Source organism: Phyllostomus hastatus, unplaced genomic scaffold (assembly GCF_019186645.2).
Source record: "Phyllostomus hastatus isolate PE091 unplaced genomic scaffold, TTU_PhHast_1.1 phas_scaffold_60, whole genome shotgun sequence".
Classification (NCBI taxonomy): domain Eukaryota; kingdom Metazoa; phylum Chordata; class Mammalia; order Chiroptera; family Phyllostomidae; genus Phyllostomus; species Phyllostomus hastatus.
This window is the reverse complement of record NW_025334038.1, coordinates 11,265,921-11,287,145: the sequence shown is the minus strand read 5'-3', so window position 1 is coordinate 11,287,145 and position 21,225 is coordinate 11,265,921. Positions and strand designations below refer to the sequence as shown.

At 36.3% G+C, this 21,225-nt stretch overlaps 1 protein-coding gene across 4 annotated transcripts in view; it reads right to left on the bottom strand.

Moving 5' to 3' along the window:
• CCNT2 (cyclin T2) overlaps positions 1-20,939 on the bottom strand; it is a 46,913-nt gene extending 25,974 nt beyond the window's left edge. For 2 of the 4 annotated variants that reach the window (XM_045825903.1, XM_045825904.1), the window contains exons 1-2: positions 20,588-20,939; positions 19,783-19,864 (exon numbers count right to left, since the gene is read on the bottom strand). In XM_045825903.1, the coding sequence (XP_045681859.1) occupies positions 19,783-19,864; positions 20,588-20,745 (240 nt within the window). In that variant the 5' untranslated portion in view covers positions 20,746-20,939. The remainder of the gene's footprint in view (positions 1-19,782; positions 19,865-20,587) is intronic. The other 2 variants (XR_006784234.1, XM_045825905.1) reach the window with 2 other exon arrangements.
• Between the last annotated feature and the right edge of the window lie 286 nt (positions 20,940-21,225).

Sequence of the window (21,225 nt, the reverse complement as noted above, 5' to 3'; positions counted from 1 at the left end):
CTGTGGGTGACTTTTTATTTTGTTGATGGTATCCTTTGATGTGTAAAACTTTTTAGTTTGATGTAGTCCCATTTGCTTATATGTTTCCCCTGCTTGGGGAGATATATCTGATAAAATATTGCTAGAAGCAATGTCAAAGAATTTGCTGCCTATTTTCTACTGATTTTTATGATTTCAGGTCTAACATTTAAATCTTTAATCCATTTTGAACTTAGTCTTGTGTGCAGTGTAAGAAGGTGGTCTAGTTTCATTTTTCTGCATGTGCCTGTCCAATTTCCCCAAAGGCATTTACTGAATAAACTATCTCTAGCCCACTGTATGTGCCTGCTTCCTTGATTGAATATTGACTATAAAGGTGTGGGTTTATTTCTGGGTTCTCTGTTCTGTTCCATTGATCTATGGGTCTGTTTTTATGCTAGTACCATGTTGTTTTGATTACTATGGCCTTATAGTATAGTTTAATATTAGTGTGATCCCTCCAACTTTGTTCTTTCTCAGGACTACTGTTGCTATGTGGGGCCTTTTGTGGTTTCATACAGATTTTTGAAATATTGACTAGTTCTGTGAAATACGTTAGTTGAATTTTAATAGGAACTGCACTGAATCTATACGTTGCTTTGGAAAGTATGGATATTCTAATGATGTCAATTCTTCCTATCCATGAACACAGTATGTGCTTCAACTTACTTGTATCTTCAATTTCTTTCTTCAGTGTATTATAATTTTCCAAGTTCAGGTATTTTGCATCTTGGTTAGATTTATTACTAGGTATGTTTTCTTAATTTCCCTTTCTGTTAGGCTGTTATTGGCATATAAAAATTCAACTGATTTCTAGATATTAATTTTGTATCCTGCTACATTGAAGAATTCATTTGTCAGTTCTCATAGTTTCTCAGTGGAATTTTTGGGGTTCTCTATGTATATGTCATCTGCAAATAATGACAGTTTTACTTCTTCCTTTCCAATTTGGATGCCTTTTATTTCTTCTTGTCTGATTTTTGTGGCTAGGACTTCCAATACTATGTTGAATAAGAAAGGTTAAAGTGGCCATCCCTGTTGTGTTCCTGACTTTAAGGGGAACGCTGGTAGTTTTAGCCTGTTGAGTATAATGCTGGCTGGCAGTGAGTTTGTCATATTTGGCCTTATTATGTTTAGGTATGTTCCTGCTATTCCCACTTCACTATGAGTTTTTATCATACATATGTGCTGGATTTTATCAAATGCGTTCTTTGCATCTATTGATATGATCATGTGGTTTTTACCCTTCCTTTTGTTTATGTGGTACATCACATTTATTGATGTGTAAATGCTGTATCAACCTTGCATTCCTGACATAAATCCCACTTGATCATGGTGTATGATCTTTTGATGTATTGCTGTATTTGGTTTGCTAATATTTTGTTGGGGATTTTAGCCTCTATGTTCATCAGGGATATTGGCCTATAATTTTCTTTCTTTGTAATATATATTTGGTTTGGAATTAGATTAATGCTGGCCTTGTAAAATGAGCTTGCAAGTATTCCCTCCTCCTAAATATTTTGAGAAGAAGAGGTATTACTTCTTCAAATATTTGGTAAAATTCACCTGTGAAGCCGTCTGGGTCAGGGTTATTTTTTTCTATTCATGTATTTATGTATGAATGTAATTACTCTCAATATATGAAAATTTATCTTGAGAGTTAAAAAAATATCTTGAGGTTGGATGTTATTTGGGATATCTAAGTATATTTAAAAGAGAGCTGGCTTAATAAAGACTAAGAAAATACTAGAGTATAGTATTGCTGAAAAGCAGTCCTCATTAAGAGAATAAGGCTTGATATCCATAATTACCTATAAATATATTAAATATGCTTAACACTGCCTGGCATTTTAAAATTTATTGAAGAGTACCTCACCTTCAGGAGTTTGCTACAAAAATAAAAATAACAATTATAATAAAGTACACTTAGTATTTCAGTTAAATCTGTATTCTCCCTTATATATTCAGCTCCTACTATCTCCCAAAATCATGCAGTACTATGAAACAAGAACATTAACATTGCACAGATACTCAAATATTCTACATAAATCTTAAAAAGTCCACTTTCATTCATATGGCTAAATAAGTATTATAGATGACTTAATATTGTGAAGATGGCAGTATTCCCCAAATTGATCTACAGATTCACAGAATGCCTGTCAAAATCCCAGCTTCTGTTTTACAGAAGAACAAAGTTCGAAGACTCATTTCCTGATTTCACAATTTACTATAAAGTTACCGTAATCAAGACTATGTGGCACTGCACTAGAGTGCCATTCCACCACCTCTACAAATGACACACACAAAGAGCAAGCACCATAGCCCCACTACAGCAAATCCTGCTCAACAGTTCCTCCCTTGTAATCTTGTCCAATCCTTGCACCTATCAATTTAAGGGTCAATCCCTCCCGTTGATGTGCTAATAGCAATCAAGTCTCAAATGCAACAGAAGACCACATACAACCCACACAAGGGACACTCCTGGAACACCCAGCTCAGGTGACCAGTGAGACTGTGTGACTGGGCCCTACAAGACACCTACTACATTAGGGCCACTCTATCAAGACTAAGAGGTGTAGTAGCTCTACGTAAAACAGAAACAAACACAGGGAGACCATCAAAATGAGGACACAGAGAAACATGTCCCAAATGAAAGAACAGGACAAAACTCTATAAAAAGAACCAAACTAAATCTACCAGACACTAAGTTCAAAACATTGGTTTTCAGGATGTCCAATGAATTTAGGGGAAAGGTAAATCAACTCAGTGAGAACTTTAACAAAGAGCTAGGAAACATAAAAATGGAGATAGGAAACATAAAAAGGAACCACTCGTAAATGAAGAATAACTTAATGAAGAATATACTAGAGGGAATCAATAGTAGAGTAGATGAAGCAGAGGATCAAATCAGCAATTTTGAAGACAAAATACCAAAAACCAAAACCAAAAACAAAAAAACACCACCCAATGAGAAGAGCAAAAAGGAAAAAAATTCGAACAAATGAGGATAGTTTAAGAGGCCTCTGAGATAATATCAAGTGTACCTACACAGTCACATCATAGGGGTACCAGAAGACGACAGGGCAAGGAACTGAAAACCTACCGAAAAGGCTCTGCAACAGGCCAAAAGAAACAGACATAAATCCAGGAAGTGGAGAGTCCCAAACAAGATATACTGAAAGAGACCCACAACAAGGTGTATCATAATTAGAATGCCAAAGGCTAAAGAAAAAGAATCTTATAAAAGTAGCAAGAGAAAATGACTCACAAGGGAACTCCTATGAGGCCAGTCAATTGAAACAATGTAGGCCAGAAGAGATAAGTAAAATTTCTCAAAGTGATGCAGATCAAGTACCTACAACAAAGATTACTGTACCCAGCAAGGCTATCATTTAGAATTGAAGGACAGATAAAGAGCTTCCCAGATAAGAAAGTGCTAAAGGAGTTCAACACCACCAAACCAGTATTATAGGAAATGTTAAAGGTATTTCTTTAAGATAAAAAATATGAATAATAAATGTCAATAACTACATACCTATCAGTAATTACTTTAAATGTAAATGATTAAATACTTCAATCCAAAGATATAGGGTGGCTGAATAAGAAAACAAGGTCATACATATGCTGGGCAGCACAAGAGAGCCACTTCAGATCAAAAGACACACAGACTGAAAGGGGTGGGAAAAGACAGTTCATGCAAACGGAAATGAAAAAAAAGAAGCTGGTGTAACAATATTTACATCAGACAAAATAGACACTAAAACAAAGGCTATAATAGGAGATACTTCTACTTCTAGGTATTTATCTGAAAAAACCCTACACACTAATTCGAAAAAACACATGGATCTCTATGTTAATTGCAGCATTATTTACAATAGCCAAGAAGATACCTAACTGTCCACTGATGGACAAATGGAAAAAGATGATGTAGTACGTGTGTGTGTGTACACACACACACACACACACACACACACAATGAAATAGTACTCAGTCATAAAAAATAAAATCTTGCCATTTGTGATAATGTGGATCTAGAGGGTATTACACTAAATGAAATAAGTCAGACAGAAAAAGACAAATATTAAATACCATATAATTTCACTTATATCTGGAATCTAAACAACAAAATAAAGAACAAGCAAAACAGAAACACTTGCAGGTACAGAGAACATTCTTATGGCTGCAAGATGGCATGGGACTTGGGAGGAAGGGTAAAAAAGGTGAAGGGATTAAGATGCACAAATTGCCAGTTACAAAAGATGGCCACAGGAAGGTAATGTACAGCATTGGTAATATACTCAATAATATTGTAATAACTATATGGTGTCAGATGAATACCAGACTTATTGGGGTCATCACTTTGTATGCTATGTAAATGTCTCATCATTAGGGTGCACACCTGAAACTAAAATAATATTGTATGTCAACTGTAACTGAAAAATGAAAAATTATTTAAAAAACAAGACTATATCATACCGGCATAAGGAACAGAATACACAGACCAAAATAAACATATTTATGATCAACAGATTTTTCAGCAAGAGGATCAGCATTATTTAATGAGGGGAAGAATAGTCTTTTCAATAAACGGTGCTAGGGCAACTGTATGATCTCATTCAAAAAAAGCCTTTAGTATTTATGCCATAAACAAAAACACAAAATGGATCAAAGACCTAAATATGAGAACTAAAACTATAAAACTTATTAACAATGTTTTCTTAGGTATAACATCAACACACAAGTAACACAAGAAAAAGATGAATAAATTACTTGCATGTGCCACAAATGATACCATCAAGAAAGTGAAAAAGAACTTTTTACAACTTAATAATAAAAAGCCAACACAATTTTGAAAATGGGTAAAGGATCTGAGCAGACATTTCTCCAAAGATACACAAATGGGCAATAAACACATGAAGAGTTGTTCAATCCCATTAGTCATTACGGAAATACAAAGTGAAACTACAATGAGATACTTTACACTTAATAGAATTGTTAGGAAGGACAGATAGCAAACCAAAGCAAAGAGGCGGGAGGGAAACATGTCTTACTCATTAATTCAGCAATCCTGAGCCTGGTCAGCAAGACTGCCAGGTGTTCTGAAAAAAATCACAAGAAAAACCATAATAGTGTAGGAGGGGAGCCCTTGAAATTCTGTATGTCTCATTTCTACTATCTGGGAAAGTAAGTCTTTGAAACTGTTTTAATCCCAAGGTCCAGAGAGGGACCTAGAAGCTGGCTACAAGCATTCAACCCCTAAAATCCGAACAGCTGGGGCACTCAGACTAGCTTGGTGCCTGCCTACTTGCAGCACTGTGTTCAAGTGTATCTTATAAATAAACTTACTATCTCATTTCCACTATTTTACATGTTTTCTCTCACCGGAATTCACCTCTTGAAAGTGAAAGAAATACTAAGGAGGGGGAGCCCTCCCAACTCAGGGCTCCCCAGTAACAAAATGGCTAAAAGAAAATGGCTTTAATTAAAAAGACAATACCAAGTGTTGACCAAAAAAAAAAAACAGAGAAATTGGAACCCTTAGACATTGTTTGTGGGATGGTAAAATAGTGTGGCTACTTTGGAAAACAGTTTGGCAGTTTTTCAAAATGGTTTTAAAAAGCTCTCCAAGCCCTGGCTAGTATGGCTCAGTTGGTTGGAGTATTGTCCTATAAACCAAAAAGGTGGCAGGTTTGATTCCTTGGCCAGAGTGCGTGTCAAGAGGCAACAGATCGATGTTTCTCCCATCCTCTTTCTCCCTCCCTTCCCCCCTCTCTAAAATTGATAAGGATGTGCTTGGGTGATGATTAAAAAAAGTTCAAGATTATTGAGGTCTGTGTCCAAACAACCCAGCAACTCCACTCCCCGATATATACCCAAGAGAAATGAAAATATATGCCTATACAAAAAAGTGTACATGAATGTTTACAGTAGCATTATTCACAACAGCACCCAAACAGAAACAATCTCAATGTTCATCAACTGGTTCATGGATAAATAAAATGAGGTATGTACACATGAAGTATAGAATGTTATTTAGCAGTAAAAAAGGAAAACTGATACATACTACACCATGGATGGATATCTTGGAAATATTATACTAAGACCATATTGCATAATTCAAGTTATATGCCATGTCCAGAATATGCAAAACTATATAGAGAATGGTATCCCAGGGTTGAGAGGGGGGAAAGAAACTGTGAACTGCTAATTGATACAGAGTTTCTCTTTGGGGATGAAAATATCATAAATTTAGGACTGTGATGATGCTTGTACCAATTCTGAAAATATACCCACGGAATTATACATTCTATGTAGGTGAATTCTATGGTATGTGAATTATATATATCTAACAGATGTTAAAAAAAATAAGCTAATGTTCAAGATATCTTAAGAAACCCCATGCTGTTTAGGTATATCAACCTCCACCACCCCTATCCCTCCAAGCCCTAAAACCATCTATAGGTTTGACTGTTCCAGATATTTTATATAAAAGGAATTCTGTAGTATGCCATTTTTGTGACTTCTTTCACTTAACATAATGCTTTCAAGGTCATTTATATTGTAGCATGTATCAACATTTCATTGTTTTTTATGGGTTAAAAATATTCAGTTGTATGTACATACAAATTGTGGTTTTTGTTTGTTTTGTGACTATTCAGATTTCTTCTCTCTAAAAAAATTTCATATTTCCATTAACACTTGGTTTTCTTATGGTAAGAAACCTAAAATATTGTCAACTATATGCACATTATTATAAAGTAGATCTTTAGAAGTTGCTCATCTTGAATGAGCAATGACTCATTTTCTTTCCTCTAGTCCCTCAAAAGCACCATTCTACTCTCTACTTCTAAGAGTTGACTACTTTAGATACTTGATATAAGTGGTATCATGCATGGCATTTGTCCTTCTGCGACTGATACAAGTTGATGGGCATTTGGTTTTTGCATTTTTGCGCTACTATGTATAATGGTGCTATAAACATTCCTACATATATTTTTATGTGGACATATGTTTTTATTTCTCGAGTATATACTTAGGAATACAACTGCTAAGTCATACATTAACTATATTTAACAGGGCTGTAAACTTTAAAGGACTGCTAGACTGTTTTCCAAAGTATCTGCACTATTTTAATACTTTCAACAACATTTTGTGATGGTTCCATTTCTACACATCCATCACTTTTACTTTTATCATTTGACTTCATGATTATAGCCTTATTAGGGGTGTGAAGTGTTACTCACTGTGGCTTTGGTTTTTTATTTCCTTGATGACTAATGTCAGATAGTAAGATGAGGCTTCAGAAATTGAAACAGAATAATGTGATTTGAAATCATAGTATCATGGATTCATTGAATCCTGGGGTTAGAGTCATGAAAACAGACAAACCTTTAGTCAAATCTCCCTTAATTTTGTGTAACTTTAAAATGTTCTCATCAAATGCATTCTTTTTAATTAAATGTATCAAATACATGGATGTGACAGAGTCAGGTAGAAAAGAACTTATAAAAAATAAAGCCATCTTTTGCTCCCCTACCCTCTTCATCCTACACTTAACAACCAAACCAGTCATCATCTGTGTTTACCTTTTTTAAAGTTTTAGTTTTTCTGATTAAATATATACATTAAATTATGTAAAATTTTATAACTTATAGTTACATAAAATTATCTCTAATGCATAAATATTATCTATAGGCTCCCATTTACTTCTTCCTCACTTTTAGCAATTACTGGTTGTTTCTCAATGTTTTAACTTTATGTTCTTCTGCTTGATAAATATCTGAGCTCAATAAAGAAATACTGGTGGCAGAAACTGCTGGTCTCTTAAACAAACAAAAAAACAACCAACCAAACAAACAAAAAACATCCCCCCCCCAAAATAAACCCCCAGATCCTATTTTCTCTGTAGCCTGGCAGTAAGGCATGCACATGGAGGTAGGTTCGGCTAATCAGTACACCACCCTGGACGGTTGATTCTGTAGTGATTTAGGGAATCAGAAAGTCGAGAGTACGTTCTCACAATCACTATCAACCTTTGTGAGCATTAGTATCAGTGCAGCGATGGAGTTCAATGTTCAGTAGTGATATTACAAGACTGAACTCATTGTGAGACCGTTTCAGATGTAGCTCTGGTCTGGTTGCTTAAAATTTTATGTCATTATCATCTTGAGAAATATTGTATTTTCTTAAGCTCAGTAACTTGCTAATGCAACTTTACAAATGAACTTAACATACATAAATTAACATCAGATTTCCTGCTATGTTGATATTTAATTATCCTGTTTTCAGCCCATCTTATATCTTCTACCTTTCATCACACTTGCATATTTCAAGCCCTGAATCTTTGGATTTCTTCTCCCTCCATTACCACGCTTTGGGCATATTTAGGTGTCAGATTTTATTCTACCTGACATTATTCTACCATTCACCTCAAGTTCAAAACACTTAGTAAAAACTATCATTTCCTGATGGCTCTACTCTCATTATTCTCAATTATAAATTTACTGCCCTTCAAAAAATTCCATTCAGTGCAAAAAAATGAAACTCGAGCACCGACTTACACCTTACACAAAAATAAATTCAAGGTGGATAAAAGACTTAAATATAAACCGTGACACCATTAAAGTCCTAGGAGTACATAGGCAGGAAAATCTCAGATACTTCATGCAGAAACATCTTTACTGACATGTCCCCTAGAGCAAGGGACAAAAAGGGAAGAACAAATAAATGGGATCTCATCAAAATAAAAATCTTCTGCATGGCTAAAGAAAATAGTATTAAAATAAAAAGAGAACCAACTGTATGGGAAAACATATACCTCAGACAAGGGTTTAATTTCTGAAATATACAAAGAACTTACACGACTCCACTTTAAGAAGACAAGCAACCCAATTAAAAAATGGGCAAAGGACTTGAATAGACACTTCTCCAAGGAGGACATACAGAAGATCCAAAGACACATGAAACGAAGTTCAATATCACTAGCTATGAGAGAGATGCAAATTAAAACCACAATGAAATAATACCACTTCACACCAGTCAGAATGGCCATCATAAACAAAGCAACAAACAACAAGTGTTGGAGAGGTTATGGAGAAAAGGGGACCCTAGTGCACTGTTGGTGGGACTGCAGACTGGTACAACCACTATGGAAAGCAGTATGGAACTTCCCCAGAAAACTAAAAATGGATCTGCCTTTTAACCCAGCAATTCCACTGCTGGGACTCTATCCTAAGAACCCTGAAACACCAATCCAAAAGAACCTATGCACCCCAATGTTCATAGCAGCACAATTTACAATAGCTAAGTGCTGAAAGCAACCTAGGTGCCCATCAGTCAATGAATGGATCAAAAAACTCTGGTACATTTACACAATGGAATTCTATGCAGCAGAAAGAAAGAAGGAGCTCCTACCCTTTGCAACAGCATGGATGGAGCTGGAAAGCATTATGCTAAGCGAAATAAGCCAGGCAGTGAAAGACAAATACCATATGATCTCACCTTTAACAGGAACCTAAACAACAAAACAAAGAAGCAAGCAAAATATAGTCAAAGACACTGAAATAGAGGACAGGCTGACAGAGACCAGAGGGGAGAGAGGGAATTTCAGGGAATAATGGGAAGGGTTTACAGGAACAAGTATAAAGGACACATGGATAAAAAATAGGGGTGGGGAGAAAATGGGAGGGAGGTGGGGAGGGATGGGTGGGCGGGCGGGCTAGAATGGGAGTAAAGGACAGAAAATTGTACTTGAACAATGATTAAAATAAAATTTTTAAAAATCCATTCATAAGGTTTAAAGAAAAGAGAAAACTCTGTAAGCTCACATGGCCATCTTGAAATAGTAGCTTAAATGGTGGTCTTTTCATTTTATACCTGCTAAATCCCAGAGTTAGCCACTTTTACTACATAAACTATTTTGGACTCTTTTGTATCTACAGCTGCTTTTTCCTACTTCCTAAATGAATATTTTACACCAAGAGGTCACTGACAAGTTAACTATAGTGTACAAACAATTTGAATATTTATCTGATCAGTCAGGAGTTCTGTGGCAGTCACTGTATCTTCGACTAGTAAGTTCTGGCAGGCAGAAAACTCTACAGGTTATCTGAAATATCTATACATCTGAGAACTTCACCAGGCTGTTATACTAGCACTCTTTTCCCAGCAGCAATTGTAAGACTTTTGAAATTTTTAAATTTTTCAGAACAAAGACTGTGTGGTACACTTTTAAAGATTTTCCTATGTGAAATTCTAATCATAAGCCCAAATAAATATACCCTCCTTCTTTAAAAGCATGGCCTCAAGGTTAAATAAGTTAAATTAATAAACTCTGGGCAAGCACTGTCTGATTAGGAATTTAACAAGTATTATATGCTTTAATATGTAACTATTGCCTGCTCAACTCAAATTACATTTTTACTGCGAATGTAACACTCAATATTAATTTAGCACAGCTCATAAAAACCTCAATGGAAATGATGAGAATAGACATTTCACCACTGAACTTCACCAAATGAACCAAGTCCTAGCGTTTCATTTTTGGCTTGGGGACACCTTGGCCTGATTAAATCAGCAGTCCATTCCAGCCAGGATTTTCTCCCTTGTTAGCCCTAGCACTGGCACTGTCCTGTACTCACAAGAATATGTTACTTACTATCTCTGGTTTGTTTTCTTACTGATAAGGGTAAGCTTTTAATGTCTCACCTGAGGAATTCTGAGAAGATAGTGGCAGGTGATACCCAAATCCCCAAAGAAAACCAGAGTAACAAAATAGCAAAACCAAAACCCATGGATATTCATAACCAAATCACTTGAAGAGGCATTCTTGGGAAATCTGAAATACAAATGGCTAAGGACAAAACAGGCTACTGTGTAACCACAATACCTACACAGTATCAGAATCTATGCAACAAGAACAAAGGAAAGTAATAGGGCATGTGGTTTTATAGAAGAACCTCAGAGTAGCCAAAAGATATTAATTGGAAATCATGGTGGGCCAACTGAGTATAGTGGCTAAACCTGGAAGGGATTTTGTCAAGTTCAGTAAGTGGGTGAATCCAAGAGGCCTAGATAAAGCTTAAAGTGTTGAAGCTAACTTCTATGAACTTCTGAAATTCATCTCCCAAGGCTCTCTTCCAGGACTCCATGTTGAAGAGAAATGTCTGGGAATAAAAGCAAAATTGTCAGGATAGAGACAAGGCAAAGAGAAAACTGAGGGAGGGAAACACAGAGAGGAAACCTCAGGAAGCAAGCTGTTACATTTCTGAATGTTACACAAAATAATAGAAAAGAAAGCTCAGTGAAGTCAGAAGCACAGCTACTTAAAAGTTCAGGAAAACTAATCTTTCACAAAAGTGAGTAACAGACTAATTCATTTTGAATCTTTCCTTGTGTGTGGTGGAAGGTGGTAGTCTAGTTTCATTATTCTGCATGTAAAAATCAAGGGTGAAAAACAAGAGCAAAGCAAAAACACTTAACTGTTCTTCAGTAAACATATTGGTGGTGATAGTACTGTTATTCTGAGACTTAGCTAAGATTTTTGGTGTGAAAGAAAGGTCATAGAGATGTAATACAAGAAGCTAACTAAAAATGTTGACTTGAATCAGAATGAATTCCTAAAGTATTTTAATTATTTACTTAAAGTATATAAACCCAATTAATGTATAACTCATTATTTAATGTACAATAAACATTTAATATATATTGATGCACATAGTGAACATATTCTTGATGAACTATATATTTCTTCACTGTTCATTCAAGATGTCCAGAAATAAGACCAATATAGTAACAACAAATAACCCTAGTGTTCAAGTTGGAATCTTGAAGTACTACTTGCTATTAAAAGAAAGCAAGTTTCTTAAAGAAATGGCCATTCCAGCTGTGGAGCAGAAAATGTACAAGATGAGCCTGGAACGTCCTGCTACAGTGAAGCTACTCAAGATTATTGGGATACAGAGTTACCATATGGCTCAACAATTCCTCTCCAAGAGAAATTAAAACATATGTCCACACACACACATGTGTTCATAGTAGCAATATTGACAACCAAAAAGTAGAAACAATCCAAATGTTCATCAACTGATGAATGCATATAAAATGTGGTATAATGGTAGTTCATCAAGAAAAATAAATGAAGTACTGATACACGCTATAAGACAGTGCACATTTTCAAGGTTTGCCTAAGTGAAAGAGCCCAGTCACATAGGACAACATATTGTATGATTCCATTTATAAGAAACGTCTAGAATAAGTTGGAGGGAAGACTGGGAGAGAGAGGGACAAAGGGTGTGGGGTTTCTTCTTTGGGGAATGAAAATTTCTAAAACTGATGCACAGCTCTATGAGTACACTAAAACAAACAATGAACTGTATATTTTAATAGGTAATTGTATACTTTTAATAGAAATGTATGGTATGTGAATTATACCTCACAAAGGTGGTAAATGCAGGGTAGGAAAACAAGTATTTATCCTTCCTTTCCAATACGAACTGTACCACTGAGTAAATAGTATATGAACCACAACACTTCATTATAAAAAGACTCCAATTTATAAGTGATTAAGAAATGATAGAATTAGGATATCAAAATAAATAAAAGGATCAAGGCATTGAATATCAACAGCTGGTAACACCACAAAAAGAGAGACAACCAGATATTAGGTAGCTCCTGATGAAAGAACGTAACACCACCTGTACTTTTGCCAAAGGGATCTAATAGGAATCTGATCAAGTTTCAGGATCCAACTGGCAATTTGCAGGGATATGAGAACAAAGGAACACAATAAACTGCACCTTGAGTATACAATGAATAAACTCCAGATAGCTGGAAACGCTTCAGGTCTAATGCCCCAGGTCTTTCAACAGATAAAATTTAGGGATAGAAGTGAAAAACCTGTATATTGAAGGTACTTAAAAGACCTATCAACTTTTTAATAATAGGCAAAACTAAACTGTGGTATTTAGGAACTCAGAATTGGGTAGTAAAACTATAAATGAACTGAAAAAAGTGATTACTGTAACAAAAGGATACTAGTTACTTTGTGGAGAAAGGGTGTTGACAGCAGAATGGGGCACATGGAGGCACTTCTGGGGCAGTTAGCAGTTTCTTGAATTTAGTGGAATTTACAAGGTTGTTGGACTTACACATCACTAACCTATACATTTGGTGGTTTTATATGTTAGTGTTGTATTTTATAATAATAACAGTAGTAGTAGTAATAATAATGATAAGCACTTCACCTCACATATGCATGATTTTTTGCCTCAGCACTAAATAAAGGACACCAAATAGATGGAATACAATAGAGTGCGAATAGGACTAAAAGGATAAGATTAGAGATAAAAATGTAGATGTCAAAGAGTGGAGTTATCTGGGAAATGCTCTAAGAAGAGTTGTAATTTTGACTGAGTCATAAAATCTGACAAACCATGATCATGTGAAAAACAGAAAGCACCATACAGGAAAAAACGGGGGTCAGGATATACAATCCATACATGCTGAGACTGACATATGGCAGAAAGAGGAATTAGGGACCTCATTTTCAAAGAACTTTATTGGACTTTGTTCCAATGAGGTAAGCAAACCAAAACCTGAGAGTATTTTCATTCACTTGTCTACTCATTTCCTCAGAAATCACTGGCATCAACTGTTAGTGTGCCCTATTTCTTACACATATTAGGGTAGGACAAAAGTGAGAGAACTACAGATTAGGCAACAGATCTTAGTTCAAATGCCAATCACAAAATGGCTGCTTAGATTTTGGACCAGTTACTTTGTAAATGCATCTGTTTTCTCAGGAGGGTAATACTTTAGCTGAGATAAGTAAAGTGCCTGTTTATGTAGTGGGATCTTAAATTTTCATCCATGCAATTTAGCTAAAAAAGAATTTAGTCTAATAATCTCAAATTTATAATCCAGGGATATATTTTTGGTTAGTACCTACTGATCTGAACAGCAAAGATAAAAAGTTCTTTCATTATTGCAGGAAGTTGTTCTACTGGATAGCACTGCAGTATTTCCCAGTAGTATTAATGGATTTTTGAATTTAAGATTATCCTTAGACTAAGTGTTTTATTAATTAAAAGGCAGAAGTAGAAGGGGGTTTAATGAAAACCACCACTTAGATTTCACAATACCAGAGCATTAACAATGGATTATCTGACTTACAGCTAAACAAAGCAAAATTTAGTCCAATGGTCTTCAAGTTGAGAGGCCATTAGTGTCACCTGGGAAGCTTGTTCAGGTGAAGAATCCCAGGTACCACAAATATTCTGATAACATAGGTCTAAAGCACAGTCCAGTAAAGCATATTTTTAATGACTATCCTGATAATTCTGATGCAGGTAGTTGATAAATCACAAGTGGCACAACACAAAAGCTTTACACATATTGTTTTCATTGAGAAATTTCAAGGATATGAAGAGATTTTTAGAGAAAAGACACCTGTATGCATAGGGACAACTGCATGAGCTATGTAGTCTAGATTTGGTTGTGATTTTTCCTTTTGTCATTCTGTTGGTGTGTGAATTTAGACAAAATATTCTGTTTATGACTATCTGCCTTATCTGAATTAAAGAGTACAACAACTTCAAATAAACATTTAGGAACCACATGCCAAAGTAAACCCAAGAAAGAAAGACAAACAAAACCCCCCAAGAACTGTGCCCATGATTATCAGTAAATAAACATAGGGCAACATTCATCTCTAGGTAAACATGAAGATAGTGAAAAGCAAAAGGCTAGCAGATTTAACAAACTTAACAAAATTAGAACATAAACAAAATTAGAAAACAAATTAGAAAAATATGTTTATTAATATGGTTATCAAATTCATAACAAACTCAAACAAGAAGCTAAGAAATAGTATTTCACAGAAAGGCAACATTTATTAACAAACTAAATTTAAACTTTAAATTTCAAAATGGTTTCCTAAAACCCTCAAAAAAAAATTACAAATGTGATCTTTGTCCTTAAGGTCCTTGAAGAATTACATATGAAGAGACAATTTCTTACCAAATATATGAAACTCACCAAGCACTCAAAATCAATCTAGTGTAAAATAACCTAGTTTTAGTCTCCTTCCCTCACTTAACTCTTCAGGTTAATGCAGGGTTTTCTCAACCTCACCACTACTGACATTTTGGACCAGGTAACTTTTTGTTATGGGGTTCTGTCCTGTGCATTGTGGGATATTTAGCAGCATCTGGCTTCTATCTATGAGATGCCACTGGCACCCCCCCTCATTATGAAAACCAAATATGTCTGTGGACACTGTCAATTGGGCTAACCTGCCCCCAGTTTAGATCCACTGGGTCAATCTAAATATACTATCACTTCTGGTGCCATCTTAAAATTTATTCCCCCAGAAGTAGCCATACTACCCCAACTCAGATGAGTCTAATTCTGCATGCTGCTGTGTGCTAGATCTAAGAACTGTGTGGGCAGGATTTCTGTGCTGAAAAATATACATACATATATGCCTGAACAAGCAAAATGTATTTCTGAAAGAGCACACAAATACCATAACAACATGCTGTAGGGCAGGAGGCTTAGACACTTGGATTGGAGGGAAGTTAATCATATCCTGTTTCGTATGGTTTTCATTTACTATAGGCCATTTGTTTTCAATAAAAAAAAACACCATTGTTAAGTGTGTCTGTGGGGAAGATGTATGTGGAGGAAAATATAATGACTGATTCAAAAGAGCTGTGGATAACAAGATTTGATCCACTCCATTGGTAAACAGTTGCTGAATATCTGCTCTGAGAGGTTATGGTAACACAAATAAGCAAAGCCAAAGAAAAAGAAAACAAAACAAAAAAAATCTGCCTTTCACAGCACTTACCTTCTAGGTTGTAGTTTGAATGTGTGCGTTGGAGGGGGGGTGGTGTTTTTACATTTAACTTTATCTACATCGCTATGTTTGAGAAAAGTTAGAGCTTTCACAATAAAAACTTAAAGCAAGACCCTTTGGCTAACCAATTCTCCCAAAATGTCTTCTTTCACAAAAAGCAATCATATATGAAAATTTTATGAGTAATGTAATTATAAATAAGCACAGTGTAAAGTGAATAAAATTTGCTTTAAAGAAAGGGTTTTATCCTAGTCAGGGCACATACAAGAATCAACCAGTGAATGTATAAATAAGTGGAACAACAAATCCATGTTTATATCTCTTCCCTCCCTCCCTCTAAAATCAATTTAAAAAATTTTAAGAATGCTATATTATCAAAGAACAGAGATAGCGAGCACTTTTCTAGAGAGATAAAAAACCTCTAATTTTCAAATTATACCTATTAGTCAAAAAGAGCCAAATCAATTGAGAGAAGATGAATAAATACTGTCAGCAAAAAGTGGTAATCCAGAATTAGCACAAGCAAATATGTTTGCTTATGTATAGCAGCTGACCAATCAAACTTAGATGTATAAAATCAAACTCAGAAATGAGAAGATGATGCATTCATTCTTAAAAGTCATTATAGTCATTCCTTTAAATCCCTAGTCTTGAATATTCTTCTTAACCAACCATATACTCTTGGAACCTTAGACAGAATTACAACACACTTAAATTTGGCATATTATGTACAGTTCCGATTGCTGCAGCTCTAAAGAGGCAAAGGAACTAAGGGAAGTGTTATGACAATAGACCATGACCAACAAAATTCAGAAAAGAGTGTGCTCTTTACAACCCAATCTTAACTCATTCGGCTTGGAATATACAAAACAAACAACCATAAACTTGTCTAACCAAGTTAATGAGCAGAATTGTCTAACCAAATTAAAGAGAAACTGGGTCAATATCTAATCTAAGATTGACCTTGGGGTGGATGCTCACCACAATATACACCTTGGAGGCACTGTTGGCTCCAAGGCTTTTATATTTTACTAGATTTGTATTGAGCTTGATCCAGTAAGAGCCAATTTTTAATTACTAATCCCAATTACATAAACCTCATTGCATTCAGTGAGCAAAGGGTAGAATGATCTAACTAGGTTACATACAAAAGTCATTTACTGCTGACTGTGATCCAACTCTCCAAAAGAAAATGACAGTGGAATTCAATGACAAAAGAGTTTCTGGGTCACAAAACATGTTGAAACTGATTTTATTCTTCAATACAACAGCACTTAGGTTTTACAGAATTTTTTACTTTTAAAATTTGTCAATGTGGAAAAAATGAAACTACATAAACAGTAAAAAATATTTTAATAATTAATGCATACTTATTAAAACTAGATATAGTTTGTCACCCGTATCTTAAAATTTAAGTGTGTTAGGGTTTAATTTACTCAGTTCAGTTTACTTTGTGAAAACTCAAGCTTTTTATAAGTATACTTTGTTATCCCATTCCATTATAATCCTATAAGTTTTTTTCTCCCAATGAGGTGAGGGAGTATGAATTTAAAAGTGACTCACATTTGAGATTACCCCATTCACCCTAAAAGAATAGGGAAAAAGGATAAAAGAATGAGGCTGTACAACTGATGTAAGTTACACCAACAGAAGTATTAAAACCACTTTTGATTTAATAGGAAAAGTAAAAACAATCTGATATGAATGATGCGATGTTATTTTTTTTAAAGAGATTTTTTAAAAGATTTTATTTATTTACTTTTAGAGAGGGAAGGGAGGGAGATAGAGAGAGAGAGAGAAACATCAATGTGCAGTTGCTGGGGGTTATGGCCTGCAACCCAGGCATATACCCTGGCTGGGAATCGAACCTGGGACACTTTGGTTCCCAGCCCATGCTCAATCCACTGAACTACACCAGCCAGGGCTGCAATGTTACTTTTTAAAAATAGAAATTAACATCAGATTTCAATTATCCTAATAATAAGTCAATGTCAAATGCTGAAATTTACTTACACACATAAGACAACACTAAGTAGGGTAATAAAAATTAAAAATCTAGCTTTTTATTGAACAATGACATTTAAATAAAATAGTGAAAGTTAGAATGCGAGTGACCTGGAATTCACCAGTAACTTAAAGTTGAAGATGTGAATTTTAGCTGTAAGCAAAATAGTTGTTTTAGAGCACACCAATCAGGCCATAGAAACAAATTATTAAAGAGGGAGGGTTCAAATCAAGAAGTGTAGTCTTATGGAGAGACCATTTCTTGGAAGAAAAAAAGTAAGCCTGATTCAGCAAATGGGACATCTGTAGCCACATATAGAATTTCTAGAGCTATTTTCACTTGATTTCTACCAGTATTTTCCAGGGCTAAAGTAATGCCACATTAATATTACTATTCATTAGTTCACTACTGCCATTGGAGACAACTTAAAAATTTAATTCTCTCATGCTGGCTGGTGTGGCTCTGTGGATTAAGTACTGGCCTGTGAACCAGAACCAATGGGTCACTGGTTCAATTCCCAGTCTGGGCACATGCCTGGGTTTCAGGCCAGGTTCCCAGTAGTGGGCACGAGAGAGGCAACCACACATTGCTGTTTCTCTCCCTCTCTAAAACTAAACAAATAAAAATATTAAAAAATTTTTAATTCTCTCAATCTGAATATTATTACCAAAAAAGCTTCCTCTCTCCCCTAACACCATTATTGACCTAAATTCTTTGCACAATAAATACTAGGAAAATAGAAGATCAAGAATCACGCAAGTTTAAAAGAGAAAAAGTAGAAGCAACAGAGAATGCGAGACCAAAAGGCATACCAAAAAAATATACAGTTCAAGATAAAACTATATGCCGATCTAATAAACAAAGTCAGACTTATGATCAGAATATATTAAAACAGGAAACAATCTAAATTATGATGCTTTTCCTTTTAATTAAAAAAATTAAGGACCTTTCAAAGACTGTTTTCTTAGCACAAAGGTCCTAATGACAATCCACAAATAGCATAAAGTCTTTCCTGGTCCATTTTTCTACCCACACCTTTTGGAATAGCATTCTAAAAATAGCTGTGATAAAAAGACCAAAACATACAGTAAGAATTAAGGTAGGGTTAAATATTTCTAAACAATACACAATTTTCTTTGTTAACAGATGGAACATAGTACACATCTTACTCTGAAAAGAATTCACAACTTTCATAAAATAAAAACTTCAACTAAACACCATTACTAAATGTGCATATTTACAGATTATGTTCATAATCAGTGTCTTAATATTGAAGTTTTACTTCAAAAGTATACCCTGTCCCCCAACGTAATGTTGGAAGCAAGATTTGACGTTTGAATCACCAAAATTTTAAGCAACTAACGCTAATGTGTGATAAATAGGAATGTTTAACATCTTAAGGAATTACTGTGCTAGCCAATGAAATATTTCTGGTGAATATTTAATTCTTTCAAAAGGTCATTTGAAACTAATGTTACAACTGAGTTAAGTCCTAGTCACAATATTTGAAACAATATTAGTCCAATACAATTAAGATGTACAAAAGAATGACTAGGCTTGCCCAAATTACACTTCACATTACTATGTGGAATTATTGAAATCATAAGCATAAAATTTAAATTTATACCGATTGAATAACCCTTCAACTAAAGAAATGTTTCTTATTTATCTTTTAGTTCAAAGGACCTGGCAGAGCCTAAGTGTCTGGCAGCTTATAATCACAAATTTTTTAAAATCCCAAAAACTCTGCCAACTGAAGCAAAACATTCATCATGAGATTTACCTTCACTAGCAGAACACGAAATCCAAAAGTAAAATCCGTAACCAACCTTTTTTTTTCTGCGTATCAACTCACTTAAAATTTGGTGGTAGTAAAAACTGACAATAAAATAGTACTTACGTTTCTATTGAATTTGGTGAAAGAATGGTACATATAAAACCTGTGCATATAAACAATCGCAGTGTTTATTGTAAGCTGAGAGCTGAAACGTTACATTTAGGAAATATATGAAAAAAAAAACACAAGATCTCATTTCCAAAACAATTTTGATGGAAAATTCCCGTCCACACAAAAAACAAACCAAAACTCGTTAAAATAAAGCTCGGCAGGGTGGTGAAGGCTCGACGCCAAATGAATAGTAGTAACAATTCTGAGCACTTCTTTCTCAAGTGAGCTCAGATAGGATTTATCAATAGCTACAACTGACTAAACCCAAAATCAAACAGTTGAAACGCGCGCTCACATTTGTACAAAACCACGCCGAGAACATAAAGACGTCCAGTGGGTTCCCAAAGTACTAGAGAACCGCCATCAAACAGGCGAGGAGCGCGGGGAAAGGCTTTGAACACTTAACACGCCTTTCAGCATCGCCAACCTTCCTACCTCCCATCCCCTTCACGGACGGGAAGACCAAGCTGCCGTGTCTCGTCTGCGATAAGCCTCTGATTCGCGTCTCGGCTGTTCTCCCATACCCCGCCACCACCACCACGCGCGGCCCCAAACAGGTTACACAACGCAGACTCCCAAACCGCATTCCCGGACTCCTCTCTTTCACCCCTCCTCCGCTGGCCTCTCGCGGCCTTCGGAGCCCGAGCCCCACCGAAGGCAGCGGCGCCATGTTCGCGGGACACCAAGCCCAGAAACAGGGCGACTACTGAGGGGGACAGGGCGTGAGCAGCGGAGGGCCAAGAACAGGAAAGGATACACGTTGAGACGTTGTCCCATGTCCTGGATAAGGTTAGCCGCCTGCTGGCGGTACGAGAGCTCTTTATCCGCCTCCACTCCGCAGCGGCGGCTCGGCGTGTTTTCCAGCTGTTCCCGAGTAAAGAACCAGCGAGAAGAAGCTCCACGGCACGACGCCATGACACTTCCTCCTCCGCCCGCTCCCTAACCCACACCCCCAACCCTGCCGGCTCGCGGACACCCCGCCAAGGCCGCGCGACCCCGCCCCACTGCGCTCGCCGTAGACGACGCACTACCCCTTTTCAATCCTAGCGGCCGCCGCGCGCGTGCGCGAGGGTCCGCCCTATCGGCTTTCGCTAGTCTTTTGCTTTCTTTTTTTCCGCTCCTGCCTCGCTTTCGCATACAGGCCCATAATGCTCCGCGCCGCTTGTCATTTGGAAGCGCCCGAAGGTGGGGGTCGGCGGAAGGAAAAGGTCGGCGCAGTGCACGCCGGGTGTAGGACTAGCGAGGCAAAGGGGCGGGGAGGAGAGGAAGGAAGAGGTTGGTTTAAGGTAGGGTGGGGAGAGAGGTAGGTGGGCGGTCGGTGGGGCGGCTGCGCTGTAGGGCTAGTCGGTGGACTTTGAAATGTGGGTGGGTTCTTCGGTCCGGAGTGTGTTGGCA